This window comes from Haliaeetus leucocephalus, unplaced genomic scaffold, assembly GCF_000737465.1.
Source record: "Haliaeetus leucocephalus isolate CR32 unplaced genomic scaffold, Haliaeetus_leucocephalus-4.0 Scaffold417, whole genome shotgun sequence".
Lineage (NCBI taxonomy): Eukaryota > Metazoa > Chordata > Aves > Accipitriformes > Accipitridae > Haliaeetus > Haliaeetus leucocephalus.
Window position 1 is genome coordinate 3,923,695 of NW_010972853.1, and position 19,132 is coordinate 3,942,826.

Sequence of the window (19,132 nt, forward strand, 5' to 3'; positions counted from 1 at the left end):
TGTTAATATCCCTCAAGAAGCCTAACAAATGGCCCCAGAAACTCCTTACGTAACAAATTCAATTGCCATTTCATACAATATACTCAATTAAACAAAAATCCAAAACACCAGTGAATGTAAGATGACTTACAAGTTTACGCCCTTAAACAGTTAAAGATAGATTTTCAAAAAAGTGATTTGACCACCCAAATCAGGAATTTCCACATTTCACCGAAGTGTCAAAAATAAAAACTGAGCCCAAATTAATAATTTCTTCGGCCAAGAAAAATAGCTAAATACATTTCTTAGTGGCAAAGTTTTTCTTCAGTTACATAGTTATGTTAATATCCACTATTGTTTTCATTTTTAGAATGAAACATTCACGTCATTTTCAATAAACGAGCACAAAAAAGTTAAACCCACAATTGCCACATTGGAAGAATGGCAAAAACCAGGACAGACCCAAACTGTTATGCAACTAACATTCATTTTACAAGTAATTACAAAAAAAATTCAAACATTACCTTTCTTTTCAAGGGACCTAAACGTGCTGATTTAGCATCTTGTGCTTTGTAAGTCAACCATAAGGCACTGGCCACATGTTGGACAAAACAGATTGAATCACCGTACTTTATTTCTGGGACTCCCATTCCATCAATGTCACGTTTAAGACTAGAATCCTGCTTTTCTTTTAGCTCCTAAGAAGATAAAATAAAAGCTGGCATTTAATCTCTATACTAGAACTGGATAAACCATTGAATTCTACACTGAAACACATTCCAACACTGAACAAGGTTTATGCTATTTCTGTTGTTAAGATGCAACTAAATTTCATTTCACATTATTTCTGTTTCTATCCAATTAATTAGTCAGAGTCCAATTAAAAATAATTTTACATCTGAAGCATCATTTTCATTGAAGCAAGAAAAAATCAGGTAAGATCTATTATCATGTAAAGAAATATATATTAAAAAAAAAAATCTTTAAATATTTAACCTAACCTAATCGATAACTGAGTTACTGATGTAATTAAAGTTTCAGTTTAGTTGAGTCTGTAGAACTCTACATTACTAAAATTTTCAAATTTTATCTTAAATATGAAAAAGAAAAATGAGCAGAAACATATTTTGAAATTTAGTTAAAATATTTTTATGCTAAAGAATTTTTTGCTTATAAATACTAGATGCGGATAAAAACTTCACTTGGAATAATGCCTCTGTATTGCAACAACGAGCAAAGAAGAAAATATTAATTTAAAAATAATTACAATTTGGCTTTTACATTTCTTTTAGTTTTGCATTTCTTTATTTTTTTACATTTATTTTATTTTTCCATTTATCCTCTTTATAAGAGGAACTGGATTCTTTCAAATCTCTTTTAAAGACATTGCTCAATGTTTGGCTGGAATACCCAGTGCAATTTTTAAGCCCCACCTACTTCTTAATCCCATTAGTCTTCATTCACAACCAGAGGATTTTAAATCTCCAGCACAACAGCAAGTAGCTTTTTCTTTAAAATAAAATAGTTTTGCTTTCAAAAGTGAATTCAGGAATAAGAACAGAATTACGCAGCAAATTCTGTAATAGCAAATTATGGATGCATGTGCATGTGTATGATTAAACAAAAACCTCTAAGTAAATAGAATAATTAGATTATATTATTTTTCTATGATTTCAACTGCTGATGGACTTAACCTTAAGCGTACATAGTTGCTCATTTGTTGCTAAGTAAACAAAATATGTTAGACATTGATACACAGTTTAAATTATTATATGTGTAACAGGTTCTTATTTCAGTTTACTGAATGTGCAACATCTGTGGAGTAAAAAGAAGCTCTATTTTAGCTATGCTAATCTACTTTCATTTATAAGGAATTTAGCTGTCACATTTCAACAATAACATTAGTTGAAACAGATAGCATTATAATGCCAAGATGAAGTAGAATGAAATTACAAGACATTCCTTGGGGATACCATTACAGTATCAAGACTATGGGGAAATCATGTCACATCATATTTATGCGGACTGTACTATCACATACAGATAAAGATGAACTCATTCAATACACATTTACGGTGAGGCCATTAAATGAAAAATACAATAAAGTAGCAATTAATTATTTGGCTTTACATAGCACCCTGAAGATTAAAACATTTTTCTCAAATATTAAATCTGAGTCAAGAATCAGGCATCAATGAAAATTTCAGTGAAAGAAATCATAATGTAGTAACAAGTGATCCTAATTAAGTTACTGTTCTAAAAAAAATTGAGCGATACTGATCTTTTCTGACAACACTAAACAAAGAAAAACCAAGATTTTTGAAATTTCAGAAATAAAGCTTTAGAATGATTTAGGGGGCCTGAAGGCTGTTCTCACTTTAAGCAATACAGCATAAATTCCTCTTCATGATGTTTTGCTCTTTGTGCTCTGTCCAGTTTCTCTAGGATTTCAGCCAAGTCATTTGAGAGCAGTGTGCAAAGAGAGGGTGTATTTTCTAACAGCTGAAAAGTATAGTCAGATAAAGATTATCAGAGGAGAAGGGAAAAAAATATATCTCTTATCTAGACATTTGTACATATCTTAGCAGCAAAATATCCAAACACTTTCTCCTTCAAAATCCTCTCTTCACAACCTATTCTCAGTTTAACTCCCTCAGGACATGAATGAATCAAGACGAAGAAAACGAATCACATCATGGGTCAGGAAGATGGCAAAGGAAAAATAACAGTAACAAAAAATAAAAGAAATAAGGAATGAACAAAGGAACTTGAGGACAAAGCTGTCAAAGATGCAATTTTCACAAGATATTTAATATACTAGAAGAAGGGCAAGATTTAGAAAATGAGAGAATTCATAGAATCAGATTCCAGCGTGATAGAAGGAAAGTAAGGAATGGCAGTGTGAACAGGACAAGTAAACCGAGCTGCCTTTACAACTATTTTTCAACAGTTGTTTTGTAAAAACACAGTACGGAAAAAACTCTTGCTATCTTAAGGGCGTGTTTACCTACCCCTAAGAATGGTAAGACAACCTGACTGCTGAACTCTTACTAAATCTAACCTACGCAGCTGATTAAAATTGCACCTTTTGGTGTTGCACACTGTTATTGCATTAAAAGTACTGCCACAGGCTTCCCCAATTTTACAAAAGAAAATGATAGAAGTTCCACAAATGTAAGAGCAGAGGACTGATACACTGAGCTTACCTATCTTGCTAGTGGGCTTACTGTACTCTCTATACTTTGCTGTATACATCTCTACACCCCAGTAGGCATGAAAAAAAAAAAGGCGATTTTAATTTTACCTTCTACTTACTCCTCCCATATAAAATAAGTAGAAAAAAAATAGCTTTATACTGTATTTGAAATGCAGTACTTACTGGGAAATGACAATTGTAAAATATGAACTTACAAATAAACACTTGGAACTTTTAGAGACAATTGTAGGTAAAGGACTCTGAAATATCTATCATCTTATTCCAAAAACAAATTAAACTTTATGATTACTACTAAACTATTACGACATCCTAATGCCATGTTGAGCCCCTAAGATAGCTACATGCTGGCAGTAATATTAAAATGATATCAAATCCTTCTGCATGAGTCATCTGTGACTTTTGAATGTGTCAGAATGTTACTTACTCAAACTACACCAATAACTTCTTCATTGTCAATTGAAATAAATCGTCATGAAAATAAAATATGAAATCTCAAACATTAATTCTGGGCCACAACAATTATTAAATAAACAGATATTTTTAAATAAGCTCTTGTTCTTCAGTGTGTTTATTCTCAAAGAAATTTATAAGCAGAACCAAGATTCTGCTCAGCAGAGTATACTGAGCCAAGTACTGCGCTGGAATGAGAACATCCCATTTCAAAACAGGATTCCATCTGCTGTAGGGAAACTGGTGTCTATGTGGTCACAAGGCATTACAAACTGTTGCCTTAAAATATAAGGGCTGACATTTCAAAACTTTTGACAAAGTAAGCTCCATATTAAACCTAACAAAAGGCATAATTTTGGGGCGTTACCATCAATTTCTGATGCTTGTAAGCTTCGTTTGCAGTAATTTGCAGTAAACAGACATATATTGCATATGCTGCTTTCATTGAAATCAGCACCATAAAGTTCTTCAGCATATTCTTTCACTTTTTTTAAAGCTCCCTTCTATTCTTATTTATGTAAGGACATATTAAGGAAAACTCTAATTTGAATTTTATAATTTAAAATATCTGTTTCGATTTCCAGTGTTACACAGCAAAAGGAAACAAAACAGTGGAAATAAATACATTGTGAATGCAATCACAGGTTTTGAAAAGCAAGGAACACGCAAGACTGCTGAAGTGGTATGTAACAATACTGAAGATGAAGCTGTGCTTTTCCAACAAGAGGATCTCTATAACAACTGTTGGAAAAATAAGACTTTAAGTCATGTGTTACAGGCTCCTGGAAGCCTTGGGGATTTGGTATACTCCTCATAGCTCTGCCTACCAGCAAAGATAATCTCTTTTTTCCACAAAAACCGTTTTGCTGGCTTCCAAACTGGAAAGAATACCTCAATGGAGAAATGTTTTATTTCCTTTTGGATACTCCACAGCAATATATATTCTAGAGCAATCTGGTGTGAATTCGGTGTTGACCCCACCTGGAGCAGAAGGCTGGACTAGATGCCTTCCCAAGGTCCTTTCCAATCAGAATTATTCTATGAGTCTAAAGGACAGAAGTGTTGTAAACAGCCAGGTATTCCAGCACCCTATTTTTAAGGATCTGTACACAGCTGGATAGGAAGGTATTAGACAGTTGTCTTGAAATTTCCCTTAACTCCTGCCATATTAAGGTCCAGGCAAGTGAAAATATTTCATCACTGAGAAAATGAACAAGACAAAACAAAGGTTTACAAACACATATGTGCAGAAATTAAGATAATCACACTCGCATATATCTAGCCTAACTATTAGTTCTACAGTTCTTTTTCCCTTCAATCTGTATGAAATCAGCATTTAGCTTCAAGAGTCCTTTCATTCTTACAGTCCAGATCAATTTTGGGGGTTTATTTGCTTCCAAAACCTCACCTTTCTTTCTTCAGGAAGAGTTATCACTGCTTGTTCCCCTCACCTTTGGAAACAATAATGTCTCTACCCATGGGCCAGTGCAGCTCTCAATTGCCCAGACAATAAACAACTATTCTTATTCCTGGCACAGGCAAAAGCAAATTTATAAGCTATTGTGAGGTTAAAATATACTTTTCTATATAGGACAGCACAAATCCTAGGATGATGAGACACTGAGCCTGTACTTCATATAAAAATGTACGTTAACAACCATATTATGTACAAACACAGCAGAAGGCATGAATGCATTACACAGTCACTACAGACTTCAGCATAATTAATTACTACTGTACTTCACCTTAGTCATTTTGGGGATTGTAAAAAATGTCACTAATGTGTCTTTGAGGCACCCCTCAACAAAAAGTGAGAAATTAGGCTATGTTTATTCAGTGTAACAGAAATTATTTATTTTATGAGTATGCATACATAAACATAAAATTAATATACTTAAAATTTATACATTTATATGCATAGATTAAAATATTAAGAAATTGCAGGACAGCCGATGCCCAATTAGTCAGTGAGTACGTTATAGGAATTTGAACGCAATATTAAACCAGTAACTGTGACATTTCTGGCATACTCACCATCCTTACCAGGGTGCCGTGATTTGAAAAAAATGGGAAAAAATTACAGCCGAAATAAATGCACCTGCACAACATCGTACATACAATCTACACTGCATAGCCTTTACACTGAAGAAAGAACCAAAAACTATCTGGTGAACATCTAACAATCTAAGTAAGTTTCCTGACAGTTTTTTCAATTATTTTGATTGGTTAAAAAGAAATTCTCAGCATAGTGTATGCAGTCACACTAATAAAATAACCATTGTTATTTTAAACATGCTAAAAAGAATTATTTGCTTATTATACTAACAAAAGTCTAGCATCTGTCAAGACCCTTAATGCTAGCTTTTATCTAGTATATATCTAACTTTAAAGATTCTTTTTCACTGCTCTTGTGGGACCATACAGCATTCAGAATTACATGGAACATTTAACTTCTCATACTTAATAAAAAACTCTACTGTAGCAGATATTGAAACTATTTATAAGTATTATCATGAAAGCACATAAAAAATTGTCATCATCTTTGGTGTAAAAACCTTTCACTTTCTGGAAGAAAGTTGTTAATTTTGCCTACCTCCATAATCATTCTTCATTCTCTCTCACGTCTACTGTTTTTCTCAGCTGGAAACAATCAAAAAGCTAGTAACATGTAATTAGCAGCTCACTAAAGAGCACTATTTGAAAACATATGGTTTAGAAATCACTGACTACACTTTCCTTGCAATTCACCTATCAACACACTGCCTAAAGAATAGCAAGGGCAGAATTTTCCCCAACTGAACTGAATTCAGCTGACTTCAATTATGACATATAGAGCTGGAACAAGTAACATTCTAATGAGATTCTGTCCAACTAAAATGATTCTATAATGATTAAACCACTGTGTCTTGCATTGTATTAGTTTTCAATCTTGTTTTTTTAACCTGTTAACAGTTTAGTTTTACTCTAAAATTTATTCATCATCTCTATTTTTCCTCAAGGAAACTTTTGTTACTCTCAACTCAGGCTATTTACCTTTGTATTTAAATGCATAATCCCTGTCAATTGCTTCAATTTAGAAATTACAAGTAATTTATAAAGTCATTGAACCAACTCAGATCTAGTATTCGAGTGCTCCACATTTAAGACAAATTTGCATTGATGTTATTTACCTTTGATGCTCTAAAACAAAAGGCAGTAGATGTTGTGTCCGACTTTTCTCTGTCTAACATTACAAGTCCTTCATCTTCATTCAGAGCCAAGTACTTTCCTGTTGTAATATGCCGAAGACGGAAAGGCTGTCCCCATCTGATGTTACTTCCACTCCAGCTAAACATGAGACATCAAAAAATAATTTATGAAGTAAGCAAAACTAATATTTCTATTTGGGGCTTTAAAAGACAATCAGAAAATAGAGTTTGCTATATATATTCCTTTTGGCTTTTGATTGCAACAAGTTAACAGATAACTAATCACCTAGGAGGGAGACAGAGTCTAAAAAAAAAAAAAAACCAAACAAAAAAACCCCACCACAAACCAAACAAAACACCCATGAGGGATATGACTGTTCTGATTTCCACCCATACTTCTAAAATTCCAAGAGAAAACTAAGAAAGCATTTTACTTTTGGACAGAAGCAATGTCTCAAGCAGACATACCTCAAAGGCAACACTATTTTTGATATGGGACACAGACCAGACAAAAAAAAAAAAAGTAGTCTTCAAATACTGACATTCCCTGTATGATTATATCATGTTAGATTACTTTTTATTATTGACAATGAACATACTAACATATATGATATAGCAGGACAAATATTACTCATGTTCTGCCTTAAGGATTTGTAACAATCAAATTCCTGTTAATATAACAGTTGCTAACAAAAAAGTTCAAAAACCATCAGTACCTTATTCGAAGGGGTTCTACTCTCCACAAAGACCTTGCTCGAACACCAGCTCCTCCGGTTTCATAAAGTACTTTCCTACAGAAAAGATTCAGAAGATCATCCTCTTGTGTTTATTTGTGCTACACAGTATTTATAACTTATTCCTCTGCAAAATGTCTAGGACTTTCTTCTCCCCAGCTAAACAGATGGAGTTGAATGGACAGAAGATTCCTACTCATCAGTGAGAGCACGATACACAATCCGAATGTCCCAGGTTAACTAGGCTACTTCCATTAAGCTATTCTCTCTCATGAGTTGAGAGTACTTTGCTTTCAAAGTGCCTGCGAAACTTTTGCTGTTACTTAATCAGTCATAGAAATACGTAATTCATACAGCTGCCAAGACATTAATCTAAATTACTAATGCTCTTAAATACATATAAACAAAATATTAAAATAAGTATACACATTTGCATACATTAACAATTATCTGCATGAATATGACATCAGAGACTTCATTCCTAGAATTACTTCTAACATTCTTATTAAAAGACAAAAATGGTGGTGATAAAACCAAGATTTTTTATTATAATCCTTACAAAACAGATAATACAGATAAAATTATACATTAGTTTTAGGAAACTCAGAGAAATAAATAACAGGAAGTGAAGGGATTCAGCCTTCAATATAATCTAGTTTTCTTGAATTACTGGCCAGGGGTTACTGACATGTTTTGATGCTGAAACTCACATTCTACTCAATAATGAAATACAAACTATGGTGGATTAGTCCTGTTCACAGGAATACATGCAAGAAGGTTTTTCATCTTTCAGTAATCATTTAAGTCTTGTCATCTAAGCACCAGAATTTGTATAACTTTTCTCATATACAATGGATATAGGAAATACCATTGATAATAGGAAAGGTCTTAGTCTGAAACTCAGGATATATAGAACCTTTTTAAAAAAATAATAGTTTTATTAATTATTTAAAAATATTATTAAAATTATAATTGTATTTGTTACATTCTGCAACAGTAAAAAACTAGGAAATAATAAACTTCTAATGAAATACTTTATTTAGTTATAATAATAATTTGGGAGGTTTGATGTGCACCTTATTTATTTTCAAATATTTTAAGAATCTCTTAACTGAGTAAATTTAATTTCTTTTACACATTTTTAGGCTACTATCTGCAGCATTACTACTATTGGGAAACTGTATTAGACTGTTCACAATGTGACTCCCAAGCTGTCCTCCATACGGTACTATGTAAGGGTTTATTGCACCATCATTATACAATAAATTGACATTTTCTGTTACTGGTAGTAAATGCTCAGTGGACGCTCTAACTGAGCAGAAATCTGTTCACACAGCAAAATAGTACAAGAGGATGACACAATTACTTTTCTGTTATGCATACCTTTTCACTTGAAAGAGTTACATGACAACATCTGTGTGAACTGTGAGCGTGTTCAGAAACTGAGTCGCCCAGGCAGACACCAATAAGAAAATCATATTCTTAATAATTGTAATACTCTGCAGTACATTCCTTCATAATTTGAGCATGAGGGAAGGTTTCAGATATACAAGCAAAATTGTTCTAGATACAAAACACACTGATTCACTAGCTTCTTTTCAAAAGCACGGCAAACTTCCAAATGTTTGTTGGGTTCTTTAATTTTTCTTAGAGCAATATAAGCAGACAGCCTTTTTTGTATTTCTCAACTTTTATGGCAGTGGTTCTTTCTGTTCACATATTTTTTTATTGATACCTAAAGGAGAGGTTGATTGAATCTTTCAGCAAGATTATTCGATTCATGTTTATTCCTAAATGTTTTCATCAATTTCTAATGATAAATTCTGTTGTAGCTTTGTCATAGGTAAGAATGGTAATTCTTATAACCTGTTCTTCCTCTTCCTAGATGAAAGAAAGGGTGAAGAAAGATGAAGAAACCAGTTCCACTGTTCCTTATTTAATTAAGATAACAGGAACTGACCCCAAACCATAAAGACAGTCAAACTGAAAAACACAGAATAATGCAGAATGAAAAATTACTGTCTCAAAATGTGATTAGGGTACAAAAAAAAAAAGTTCAAACTGTAATTTTGTTCTTAAGAAAGGATTTTGTTTACACCTCACTAAAAACAGACAAAAAAAATCTAGCAGTACAGCAGAGAAAGGCTTCTATTTTTAAAGAAAAACAACAACAACAAGTTCTATTTATCCTGAGTTTCAGACCCTTTCCTATCATCCATTTTATTTCCTGTATCCATTATATATGAGAAAGGTTATAAAAATTCTGGTGCTTGGATGACAAGACATGAATGATTACGGAGAGATGAAAATCTTTGTTACATGTATTGCTGTGAAGAAGACTAATCCACCCTAGCATGCATAGGAGCCGGACCTTCTATTGTACTTATGTATCTGAAAAAACATGCAGCAAGAGGATTTAAAATCTGCCTTTCTGCTTTGGTAAACTTGACTGAATGCTGCACACATACATAAAAATGTCACAACCTAACTGTTATACAGTCTGTTCTGAATTAAAGTAGCGTTTTGAAATGCAGAATTTTAAGTGGCTTTTTAGATTGTCAAATTCTTTTCCTTGTTCAACAGTTAACAGGAAAGAAAATAAATAAATCTGTTTCGCATTGTTCTCGTGCAACTATGGGACCCGGAACTCAAATTGTGAAATGAAAGTTGTGTTTTTCTTATCTGAGCAAGTGTTCCTAGAACTTTTCTTCTATTGAGAACACTTAAGGTTTTAATTTCTATGACACCCTGCTTCTCGATCAACACCAATACATTCCAGGAAGAATCTGTATATTAACATGTAGTATACTGGCATGTGACAAAATGTTTGCATCCAGTATCTTTATAAGATGATGGACTTGTAGATCTACACCTGTACACTATTTAGGAGTCACATTTAAGAACACACATGTGATTTCAAAAATTTTGAAATGATAGTTCACCATAAAAGTAAGAATCTATATTCCTCACAAGTAAAGGTAGTAGCATTTCCTACACATTTTGTCTTTTGTAATAATGTTTTTGATACTCTAGAATCAAAATACAAAATGACAACAAAAAAACCTAGCAGTCAACTCATCTTCATTTACAGACTCTATGAATATAATCTTTTAAGGTCCCTTCCAACCTGGACTGTTCTATGATTCTATGAATATACTGAATACATGGTAACTGTCTGGAGCTTTTCTTTTCCATTTTCATCTTATATTCTCTTTGGTCCCATTCACCTTACTGATGTCACTTTTGGCAGACACTAATGACCTCTTCCTAGCTAAGCTCAAAACTAATAATTCACTTCCATTCTCTTTGACCTCCTTCATTTCTCCTTGGCCCAACTCACCCATTCCTTCACTGAAGGAATACCATAGATATGTCTGTGTTCACCTTTTACACTTCTTAAATTCCTATACTACTTAAATTCTCTAACCCTTTTCCAGCTTTTTCTATATGCAACACTGTACTAGTGTTAGTGATCTGCTCCTACAGTAACAAAACTGCAAGTAAGAGAGAACTGCTGCTTTTTCACAACAGCATCCACATAACCATTTCTTCATCCTCTCCTTGACTCCATCCATCTATCCAACCAACCATCCATTTTATTCTGAGTTTTTGCCAAGCCTGCCTTTTTTGATGTTCAATAAGTCTATCCCCTGTGTTTTCACTTGGCCTGTAATAAAAGACCTTAAGATTCGTGGCAAAGAATAGTCACTGTGTGAATTGTTAAGGAGCATTCTCTACAGAAACCTTCAGAAAATCAAATGTCTGTTCTATGAAAAGAGAAATTATCACTCTTGTCTAACTTGTATTATTTTATAGTCCTAATGGAATGCATAGAACAGATTAAACAGAGATGGAAATAAACACAACCATTTTCTACAGCTCTTTCTACCATTCCTACTGCTATTTGTTTTTTTTCCATGTTTTCATTTTGTTTTGTATAATGTAAAAACATGATTCCTACAACTACAACACAGCACAAACTTGGCCTTATGTCTATCATGCAGCTCACAAATCCAAAAGATAGGACAACTCCAAATCATCAATCTTAGCACATTGTATCACTATTACACATTTGAAAATGTTCATTATAGCATTCACATTATTCCTCTATTTTGGGAATATAAATACATAGCTTTCATTCAGAAGAAAAAACATTTTTTAATTTTACCCTTTTATTTATGTAGTTATAAAAAAATGGCAGCAGAGCTTAAGTCGGTAACAAAACACACCAAACACATATTAAGAGGAGGAACATACAGGGCAATAGGACTCCACAATTATTTTCGGTTTTAACTATAACTGACTTCTAGGTAAGTAACAGCAATAGCAACGTACAGCATTTCTAAACATACTGAAAAGGCTCGACACCTATTCTAACCTTATTAAGACTGGTTGTTTACAAAATTAGTCTGAATATGACATCTGTTCCACACAAGGTATTTAGATCCTAATACTTTTGCTAGTATTTTTATACTAGGTGTGCACATTCCCACACTCAGTGCAAACTTCGTATGTGTACAGAAAAAAAAGATACAAAGAAAACAGCAATTGAAAAATTAATCAAGCGAAGTTTTCTGACATTCAGTTTGGGTTTTCTTTTGGAGTCTTTTGGAGACTTTTTTTACTACACAGAAATGTAAAAATGGAAAATTTAGAACTAAAAAGTTTACTTGACATAACTGAATGTTACTTGTGGTATTTGCCACAGTGGGTATAGAGACCTTATTTGTTGAATATGATTTTTAATACTGGGGTTTTTGTGTATCAAAATTATTAGCTTGCTGTGCTTTTGATTATCAGCAAAATGCAAAGTTAAATTCAAATAATAAATCAACATAATATATAACAACTGTAGATTTAAGTTTAATACAAATTGATTTAGCTAATATAATTTAGTTCTCTTAACATATTAATCAAATTTGAGAGAGCAAGAACTTGCAAAAAGGTGCAAAATATATAAAATATAAAAGTCATTGTAGAGGCCAAACTTTCAGAGATTTTTTTTTTTTAAATTACCATCTTCCCTGCTAATGCTTGCTTACCTCTGCTTATAGTAATACACATTAAAGACAAACAACAAAACAGGCTGGAAATATCAGTGGAAATCAACTACTTGAATTTCAGCAATAAAAGAACTCATGACTGATTTTCTACTTAGTACTCTCAACTTCTTGTAACAATGTCACTGCCTAATTAAAGATTGCTGTAAAGAGTGTCTAACCTATCTAACCTCAGATTAAACTGACAACCAACAATCTATTTCTTTTTTGAGAGAAGGAAATGTATAAAAATGCACCACCACTTACTTCTGCTGTGAATCATTCTGATCTGTAGATGGAATTGTCAAACATTCATCATGGCCATGGAACAAACGTACTACATGCCCACCAAGAAGATATCCTGTAGAAGATATTTACTCATTAGCTTAAACATTGACAATATGAAAATAACACCCTCAAAAAAATTTTAAAACATTCAAAAGACCTAGGTGAAATCTGTTTTCCAAGTTTTCGCTCATAACTGCAATTCAACAAGAACAACAAATTTAGTATGACAACATATTATTTTTTAGTATCTTTTTTAGTTAAAAGTCTTTCTTCTGAAAATGAAGACAAAAAGGAAGCAATCGCTTAACCTTTAAAAATCGAATTAGGATTCTGGGACAGAAAAGGAAAATAAAAACTTTTACAATAATTACTGTTATGAAAATTGAATGCTTTAGGTAAAAGCCAAATCAAATATATAATACCACAGCTTCCCTGCCCTTAATACAATTTCTCAATACAAAATAATTTCATGAATTCATCAGTTTGTTCTGACATTTATAATTTGTGTCAAAATCAAAATTGCACAGCAGCAGCAGGAGACAGAGGACAGAAAAATACTTAGCAGTTCTGAAGATTAAGTCTAATAGAAGCTAACTTTCCAACCCATTTAACACAAAGACTACAGGTCAAAACCAGGCACTTTGCCTCAAAGAAAAAAAGAAAAAAAAATGGTGTAGGATGAGAGTGATTCATCAGACCCTCAGTCCAAACTGTTCTGACCTTGTAAGTGAAATTAATGCCTTTTAAAAGAACAAACACACATAAAGGAGGAAGGGTAGAAGGAAACTTTCATACTGTGTGGCTGATTCAATATAAATTTGTAAATTAGGACAACAGTAACTGGCACCTATCCCATTGCAAATTAATACAAAGGTGAAAGCAAAGAAAGAATGAAGAAAGAACAACAAAAAAAACCAACACAACCCAACTTTCCTGAGATTTACATTCCATCAAAGTACTTCAAACATCACAAAAAGTATGTTGTCTGACTTCCAGTCCAATTTTAGACTCAGTAAATCCTACTTTCTCAGTCTGTCCATTCAACTTGAGCATGGCTGCTAAGTCTTTTGACATATGATCACCCCTCATGTAAACCATTCTGAGAAGTGTATATACAGCTAAACCTAAGCCTAAGTGGTTGGGAAAAAACTGACACACAGAAAACCTACTTCTTTGCTTACCCTACCCTAACTTCTTTTTTTTTTTTTCTTCTTTGATTATGCGATTTTGGATTACGTGTCCAATTCTGAGCTACACAGTACAACAGTTCCAAGTACAGCAAAGGGCCACCAAGATGATTAAGAGACTGGTGCATCTCACACATGAGAAAAGGCTGAGAGAACAAGGGACTGTTTGAGCTAGAGAAGAGAAGGCTCTGGGGGGTTCTCATCAATGTAAAGAGGACAGAGTCAGGCTCTCTTCAGTGGTGCCCAGTGACAGGACCAGAGGCAATGGGCACAAACTGAAACACAAAAGGGTCCATATGAACATCAGGGAACACTTTTTCACTGTGAGGGTGCCTGAGCACTGGCACAGGTTGCCCAGAGAAGTTGTGGAATCTGACTCCTTGGAGATACTCAAAAGCCACCTTGACATGGTCCTGGGCAACCTGTTCTAGGTGGTCCTGCTTGAGCAGGGGATTAGACCAGGTTCCTTCCAACCTCAACCACTCTGTGATTCTGTAAGCACTTAGGAAATTTACCTGCCAAACCCCTACTATTACAGAAATATACCACTGATCTTCCATGATCTCTCCGTGTAGCTCATTACGTTTGTCATCTGTTACAAGTTTTTAATTTTACTATACAATGGCTTTTCTGTTTGCTTGGTTTTGTTTCACCTGTGAAACCTAAGAACACAGGGACTTTTCCAGAGTTAACCTCTATTCTATTTATGACCCATGATGGCAGGGGACCAGCCAGCCATTTATATATATACGGCTCCAGCATAATACACTTCTTGCAACAGAAAGCAATCAGAAAGTATCACAAGGAAAATCCATATCCCATGTGCTCTTAAAATGAAAACCTACAAACACTCTGAGACAAGCTTCTTACGGGCCAGTGCACAGAAACACTGTGAGATGCTGATTTAAACCACTCGGGGTTAGAAGGACCTGACCATAGTTCAGATAAGCCTAGTGACTGTTAGTCTTTAGCACCAGGGTAGTCTAGTTCTATCAAGACTTAGTCTAGCTGATCCCAGGGAAATGCAATGTCTCTTTCAGGTCCCTTATAGCTCCATTTTTTCCTATAAGCCTGTATATTATTATATCGTGATTAGTTTTAGGGCCAAGTGATACAAAATGGTCCTGACGTAAGACATTTACCATTGGCTAATGTGGAGGGCTGACACTTCGAACAGAGAACAGCAGAGGGAAAGTACAATGCTTGTTATGACAGTGTTAATGACAGTATGGCATTGAAATAAGGAGCAATACTGAGTAGATGAGCCTTTCATTACAGAACAACACATTTCTCAAACAGAATAATGTAATGCTTCTCAAACACGGTTGTGAAATGCAGTCAAGTACCGAGAAAGAAATCCTAACCCTGTAGTGTGGGATTTAAGGCTGATTAAGAGGGTGCATTTAGAGGGCTCATTTTCATTGACTATTACAGAGACACAATAAGAAAGCATGGCTGTGAGATCCAGAAATGATATTGAGCAAATATCCTTAAAAAACACATCTAAGAGACTGAATAGGAATTATAAGAAACCTGCTTTCCATTTTGCATGTACCTTTATCTCTCTTCTGTTATATCTGTTACAGGGTGATTGAAAAACCTATACAGAATCTGGAGTTTACCGGCTTTAGTTATTTTGCAGCTCCTACTCCCCAAAATTAAACTGAAGACAAGAAACTGATCTGTTGCACTCTCAGTCTTCATTTCTCATACAGCTTTTTATGCTTTGCTATTCTAAAGTCACAGCAGTTATATAGCTTTTCTTCAGTTAATCTGGCTGATGTATCTGTATTTCACCGTCTTCCCTTCTGTTATTCTTCTCTCCTATGCTAATTTTCTTTATATTCATTACGCTCCTTGGTTTGATTTTCTGAGGTGCTTTTTTCTTCATTTTCACTCTTCATTAAAAGCAATACAAAGTCATCTAAAGCATATACTTTTCTAAATAAATAAAATTACAAACCTTCTGTAATATTGCTTCCTGAGCATGTAGGATGTACATTCCATAGTGTCTGCATAAAGGAGGCATCCACCTGAATACTTCCATTTGACATGGAGAGATGCTGAAAGACAACAGTAACAGGAAACAGTGAAATTTATGCACTTAAAAATATTTAGTATATTAATTTTGCAACAAAATAGAAATACATAATAAAGTAAATATACAAATATTCTTTAAAAATGAGTAGTCACTTGCTTTTAAAATGAACTCTTTTCTAAATCTAAACAGCAGACTCCAGCTGCAGCTTAGAAATCTTCCACAGTTACAGAAATAAAAGCTTCCCAAAATGGAGAATGCTGAAGTACACCTCAGGATAAAAGCATGGAAACAGTCTTGTTCTAGCATAGGAAAACCTTCCACTGAGAAAAAAAGTGCATTACAACCAGGCATTATTTCCTAGATTGGAAAAAAATTCATTCATAAGAATCTCAACCATTTTCCCCAACTCCTCACAGCACTTTGTATTTTTCCCACCATGTGTCCACTTGCTAAACATACAAACCTACCAGGTATCTTTCAGAGGACACACTGACCAGGATAAGATCATCACCGATTCGAACTTTTTCTCCTTCTGACCTCTGTTTAGAAGCAGGGTGTATTGTCCACCAGCATGCCTCACCTAAAGGACAGAGATATTTAACAAAGGTACACAAAACAGACAACTCCCAAGAAATTTACAGATACCTTTATACAACATTGAAATAACACAATAAAGAATTGCATCTTATAAAACATTCACCTTCTAAAACCACCTCTTTCCTCTTTTCAATCCACTTGAATTTTTTTCTTTGTCATCACTGAAACTGATATTTCTCATGTATTTTTTTAAAGCAACTAACCACTTACAAAACACTGCTCAGAACTGCCCTCCTTCAAGGCTCTCACTGCCAGTAAATTGCTGACAGCTACCTCAGTCTTAATTATCACCTTTTGTGTCTTCTTTTGCATAATGTTCATATTTAATTCACAATCTTCTGTATCGTTTCCACTCTAAGCTGCATTTATGTTGTAGAATACAGAATTTTGAAACAAATACTCCATAACTTTACAATATTGCTACACTACAAATATTAGTTCTGGGAGCAATTCCATTAGCACTACAGACCATGTGACTACAGGATAGCCAAGCCTAAGGTTGACAACTATAGAACATTTCCTATACATTAAATACAAGATTCCAGATTACTTTGCACTCATACATACAGCGTGGTTCCAAGTAGCTCACCCAATTCATTTCACAATTTCACACCCTTCAGGGTTTAGAATCATAGAATCATTTAGGTTGGAAAAGACCTTCAAGATCATTGAGTCCAACCATCATCCATGCCCACTAAACCATGTTATGGAGTACCTCGTCTACACGCTTTTTGAATACCTCCAGGGATGGTGACTCCACCACTTCCCTGGGCAGCCTATTCCAATGTCTGACAACCCTTTCAGCGAAGAAATTTTTCCTAAGATCCAACATAAACCTCCCCTGGCACAACTTGAGGCCACTTCCTCTTGTCCTATCCCTTGTTACTTGGGAGAAGAGACTGGCACCCACCTCACTACAACCTCCTTTCAGGTAGTTGTAGAGAGCGATAAGGTCTCCCCTCAGCCTCCTTTTCTCCAGGCTAAACAGCCCCAGTTCCCTCACCTGCTCCTCATAGGACTTGTGCTCCAGGCCCCTCACCAACTTGGTTGCCCTTCTCTGGACACACTCCAGCACCTTAATGTCTTTCTTGTAGCGAGGGGCCCAAAACTGAACACAGTACTCCAGGTGCGGCCTCACCAGTGCCAAGTACAGGGGGATGATCACTCCCCTGCTCCTGCTGGCCACACTATTTCTGATACAGGCCAGGATGCCGTTGGCCACCTTGGCCACCTGGGCACACTGCTGGCTTGTATTCAGCCGGCTGTCAACCAGCACCCCCAGGTCTTCTTCTGCCAGGCAGCTTTCCAGCCTCTCTTCCCCAAGCCTGTAGCATTGCATGGGGTTGCTGTGACCCAAGTGCAGGACCTGGCACTTGGCCTTGTTGAACTTCATACAATTGGCCTCAGCCCATCGATCCAGCCTGTCCAGATCTCTCTGTAGAGCCTCCCTACCCTCAAGCAGATCGACCCTGCCTCCCAGCTTGGTGTCATCTGCAAACTTGCTGAGGGTGCACTCGATCCCCTTGTCCAAATCATTGATAAAGATATGAAACAGAACGGGGCCCAACACGAAGCCCTGGGGAACACCACTTGTGACCTGCCGCCAACTGGATTTCACCCCATTCACCACAAGTTTAGTTTAGTTAAGACCCTGAAGAAAACAAGTTGAATACAGCTTTCTTACTGGGCAATGCAAAGTGGGAGAAAATGAAACAAAGGCAAAATTGGTAACATAAGATAAAGCACAAAAATCTGTTTGGTCAACTAAGAAGTTTCATGTAAAACCTCCTTAAAATTTGAAGGTTATGAAACTAATTATAAAGAAAACAATAAATAAAAGTTACATCCCTAAAAGTGTAAAGTGTTAAATCTTTAAAAGGGAATAATTTAAAATATCCAGTGGCTTTTCACTCAATACCTGCTAGGCAAAAAATACTTCCTGCAGCTGCAATTGATTCAATAGAACAGTTTCGGGGGCGGGGGGAGTAGGTCAAAGGGAAGTGATATCATGGTGTTCAGTTTATGAGTTTTACAAGCATGCAGTAGTTATCAAAATCCTCTGTGCAGAAACACAGCTAAGCATTGGTTTTATGTGTTGCTTTTTATATCATACCTATACGTACAAGGGCCTTTTTGTATATGTACAGTTAAGCAAATACCAGTATGAGACAACTACAGATATTAGTTACAAAACCTCATGGGCACAAGCAGGCACATGCACAATAACTCTGAAAAAAACTATGAAATTATAAAGACATATTTCACTGAAACTATTTTCAGAGAGAGAGAACACATACATTCCTTTAATCAACATGCCTAAAGAAAATGGTCTCCATCTAAGGCAGCAACCAAAGATACAATCAAGTAATAGGCTGCTGATATCTGTGAGACCATCTTCTGTATGGCTACAAA

General features: G+C 35.0%; 1 protein-coding gene across 1 annotated transcript in view; it reads right to left on the bottom strand.

Moving 5' to 3' along the window:
- The window catches only part of RYR3 (ryanodine receptor 3), a 194,282-nt gene that overhangs the window by 159,364 nt on the left and 15,786 nt on the right, over positions 1-19,132 (bottom strand). Inside the window, exons 6-11 of the mRNA XM_010574283.1 lie at positions 16,591-16,703; positions 16,046-16,145; positions 12,875-12,968; positions 7,551-7,625; positions 6,817-6,973; positions 504-677 (exon numbers count right to left, since the gene is read on the bottom strand). Coding sequence (XP_010572585.1) covers positions 504-677; positions 6,817-6,973; positions 7,551-7,625; positions 12,875-12,968; positions 16,046-16,145; positions 16,591-16,703 — 713 coding nt within the window. The remainder of the gene's footprint in view (positions 1-503; positions 678-6,816; positions 6,974-7,550; positions 7,626-12,874; positions 12,969-16,045; positions 16,146-16,590; positions 16,704-19,132) is intronic.